The sequence below is a fragment of the Epargyreus clarus genome, unplaced genomic scaffold (assembly GCF_041222505.1).
Source record: "Epargyreus clarus isolate Ecla_fem2 unplaced genomic scaffold, WU_Ecla_fem_2.2 ptg000027l, whole genome shotgun sequence".
Lineage (NCBI taxonomy): Eukaryota > Metazoa > Arthropoda > Insecta > Lepidoptera > Hesperiidae > Epargyreus > Epargyreus clarus.
In genome coordinates, this window is record NW_027332234.1 from 1067324 (window position 1) to 1071696 (window position 4373).

At 34.3% G+C, this 4373-nt stretch overlaps 1 protein-coding gene across 1 annotated transcript; it reads left to right on the top strand.

Annotated features, from left to right (window-relative positions):
• Window positions 1–556: 556 nt before the first annotated feature.
• On the top strand, window positions 557–2792 carry LOC140753752 (uncharacterized). The gene has a single exon (XM_073088522.1). The coding sequence runs from the start codon at window positions 599–601 to the stop codon at window positions 2138–2140; it is 1542 nt and encodes a 513-aa protein (XP_072944623.1). The 5' UTR covers window positions 557–598; the 3' UTR covers window positions 2141–2792.
• Window positions 2793–4373: the final 1581 nt, after the last annotated feature.

Below are 4373 nucleotides of genomic sequence, written 5' to 3' on the forward strand. Positions count from 1 at the left end.
TTTGACAAAAACACATAAACCGATTATCATAATAAGAAAATATGAGCATTTTAGTGAGCCATTAGATCTATTTCGGCACCGACCAATACGATTACAAAAATATTATTATCACTCACCTGTAGTTAGTGAATGTTGGAACACGACGCGGAAATGCAATGCACCAGGAACATAAAATTATAATTACACCACCGATAACTATATTACAGAACAGATTATTCAATATTTTACTATTTTCTAGTACTTCAATTAATCAAGTATTTCAATTGTCGACAAACCAGTGACAGCTTGTGACGTTTGAAGTACTTTAGCTACAGATAAGTTAAAGACTAACATATTGTAGACAACATATTGTGACAGACAAAATATTTTTATATCGTATATCTCTTTTATTAAACTATTAAGAAGAAAAAAAAGCGCGGGAAATCTTGAAGACGGCGGGAGCATTTTCTAGCAGAAATTTTAAATTTTAAACATAGATCAGTGGAGTTTGTAAAATTATCTTTCTTAACTACTTCTATTAGCCTATTAGTTTCTTTTATTTCATTATATACCTTGGTAAGTTTTTACATTATTTAGTTTCTTCATATTTTTATTTACTATGGACGAACCCCCGGATCCCGGGGGTTCAGTTCCTCCGGTTGCGTGTAATATTACAATTTCCAACAATGATTCTAGTGTAGATACAGATGCCTCCATAAATGTAAGCTATCGCAAGCGTCCGAAACATAAGAAAATTTGTAAAAATTGTAATAAAAAAAGGAAAAGCAGTCATTCACAATCACATACAAAGAACGATTGTAACTGTGATAGTGATGAAAGTTCATCACATCGTAACAAAACAGTTGAACCTGAATCTGGTACAATAGAAAAATCTGTAAATCCAAATCCTATACAGCCCACAACAATATATCGTGAAGTATTTTTAAATTCAGATATTTCACCATACATAGTTCATGTGCAACGTAATCTTCTGTCCCCTAATGATCCAACTACTTTTCATCCCGTTTCATTTGGAAGGTTCCTCCAAAAATTCTCCTTTAGAAATATTGTCAATGGCAGCATTAAAAAGATTGGCAGGAACAAGATCTCCCTAGCATTCTCAAACCATGTTGATGCTAATACATTCCTACAACACTCCAGTTTAAATTCAAATAATTTAAAAGCTTTTATTCCAACATTTTGTATTACTAGAATGGGTTTGATTAGAGGTGTGCCAGTAGAATGGTCGCCTGAAGATATTAAAGAATCTATAACAGTACCATTTGGTTGTGGAGAAATAATAAGAATTAGACGTCTTAATTATAAGGTAATGGTTGATGGCTCTCCTGTGTGGAAACCTTCACAAACTGTTGTGTTAACTTTTGATGGTCAAATTTTACCAAAACATATTTATATATGTTATAATGCCCTTGCTGTTGAACTGTACACCTACCCTACCATCCAGTGTTATCAGTGTTGTAGGTATGGTCATACAAAGACCCAGTGTCGCTCCAAGCCACGCTGCTTTAAGTGCGGTGAAGGCCACACTGGTGATTCGTGTGATATTGAGGATGATTGTGCGCTATGTTGTTCATGTACTGGTGCTCATTTTGCAACTGACAAGTCTTGTCCCGAATTTGTTAGACAAAAACAAATAAAATTAACTATGGCTCAAAGTTGTATATCATATGCAGAAGCATCAAAATTGCATCCTCCTATCCCAAAGTCCTACTCAGATGCTTTAAAAACACCTCAGCAACAATATGTTATCCAGGATTCAAATAAGTTAAGTCATGCCAATCATTCAACTGTCCAACAAAATAGATCTTCATATAAGAAAACAGTATTTTTGAAACCTCGCTCCCCTCCTAAACAACAGAAAGGATATGATCAAGTTACACATCAATCTATGATTAGAGAATATGATATTCCATTGCCCAGTAATGGCAGTTTAATTAACACAAATGTAGATGTAAATAAACAAACAAATGTAAATGAAATAATAGTATCTTTAATAAATCTTTTGTTACAAAATAATATATGTTCACCGAACAACGCTGCTGCTCTGGTTGAAATTATGAAACAAATCACAATTGATAATGGATCACAAATCCAAAATCCTGCAGTGGAACTGCAGAAGCATAATAAGCAAGAAAACTGATCTTGCTTATTTAATTAATAAATATGACCCACTACTTATATCCCTTTCGGAGACATGGTTGTCTCCGGGTAGTTTCTTTAAAATACCTGGATACACATGTCTCCGAAAGGATAGATCAGATGGTTATGGTGGCATAGCCACCCTTGTCAAAAATTCTGTAAATTTCTCTTCTGTCTCTCTCCCTGTTAATGATGATATTCCAATTCTCGCAATATCTATAGATAATGTATGTTATGTGACAGTTTACATTGCTCATCCTTCCCTACTAGTATTTGATACAATTAAAGAAATATTACCAACCCTGCCGCAACCAATTTTAATTTTAGGAGATTTTAACTGTCATCACCAAACATGGGGCAGCGCCATAAATAACTATTACGGCGAACAAATGTTAGAAATAATAGATAGTAATAATCTGTGTATTTTGAATACAGGTAAGCCTACACGCCGTACTAGTCCCGTTGAGAATATAAGTGCTGTTGATTTGTCCATATGTTCACCTAACCTTGCCTCGGTATTATCCTGGGATACACTTCCTCTTACATACGGCAGTGATCATTATCCAATTTTAATAAACATGCCTTCACCGTTTAGCCATAACTTGTCACAAAAACATATGATTCGGCCCAGATATAGATTAAATAAAACAAATTTGGCAGATTATCAAAATTATACAGATTCTAAATTCACGTTACTTCCTAAAGTATGTTATAATAACGAACCTCTTTGCAATGATGCTTTTGTAAGCACGTTGCAAGGGGCAGCTAATAAAATATATCCCGAACGAAATGACATTACAAAAAATTGCCAAATTTCATCTCCACCATGGTGGGATGAAGAATGTACGGAGGCCGTTAAAAAGCGAAAAGAAGCTGAAAAGCAATATAGCTGTGAAATTACACCTGAGAACTTCAAAATATTATCTGAAACTATTAATTATACACATAAATTTTTGAAAAAGAAAAAGTCTAACGGTTGGAGAACATTCTGCTCATTAGTTTCACCCGACACCCGATCTTCAGTTGTTTGGAAAAATATTAAACGATTCCGTTCAGTCTACAAAGAATCCAATTTCACTTATCTTTCGACAACACTTGCTTTTAATTTTATGGACAAGTTAGCTCCACCTTATGCTCCTGAAAAAGCGGAATGTTTTCAGCATCTTAATAGTTCAATCGATGAGCAAATCGGTCTTAATTCCCCATTTACAATGTCTGAATTAAATAATGTTTTATCAAATCTTAAGGACTCTGCCCCGGGTGAAGATCTTATACCCTATTCTTTTATTGTAAATCTTAATGAATCTATGCGTAGTTATTATTTAGATATCGTTAATTCTGTAATGTTATCAGGCACAATTCCTCCTTTATGGAAGTCACAGATAATTATTCCTATATTGAAACCGGGCAAACCCCCTGAACAACCTACATCATATAGACCTATAGCCTTATCATCCGTTTTAGCAAAAATAGCTGAACATTTAATAAAAAATCGTTTAGAATGGTTCATTGAACATAATAACTTCATTTCAAGCACTCAATTTGGTTTCAGAAAAGGTAAAAGTACATTAGATAGCATTGCTATATTTTGTACCGATATCCGACTTGCATTCACAAATAGTGAGTCACTTGTAGCTGTATTTTTAGACATTCAATCTGCATACGATAGTGTCCTTCTTCCAGTGTTACGCCAAAAGATGAATAATTTGGGTGTTCCGGAGATGCTCACAAACTTTGTTTCAAACCTCCTCACTGAGAGGAAAATTAAATTGTTTGTTAATGACGGCACCTGTATTGAGAGACTTGTGTGGAAAGGACTCCCACAGGGGTCTGTTCTCAGTCCACTTTTGTACAATATTTATACATATGACATAGTACACTCCATCATAAGTCCCGTAAAAATGTTACAGTATGCAGATGATCTTCTTTTATACACCAATAATGCTAATATTCTCATTGCTTGTGATTTACTTTCACATTCACTGGATTCATTAAAGTCTTGGTTAATTTTAAATGGTTTAGATATATCTGCCCCCAAAAGTACTACAGTCATTTTTTCTAGAAAACGAAGCATCCCTGCGGTAAAAATTCTTTTTGACAACGATGAAATCCCGATAAAGTCAGAAACCAAATTTCTTGGTTTAGTTTTAGATTCGAAGCTTACTGGTCTTCCACACTGTGAATATATTGCTTCTAAGTGTGAACGTAATATTAATATTTTAAGGTGTCTCACG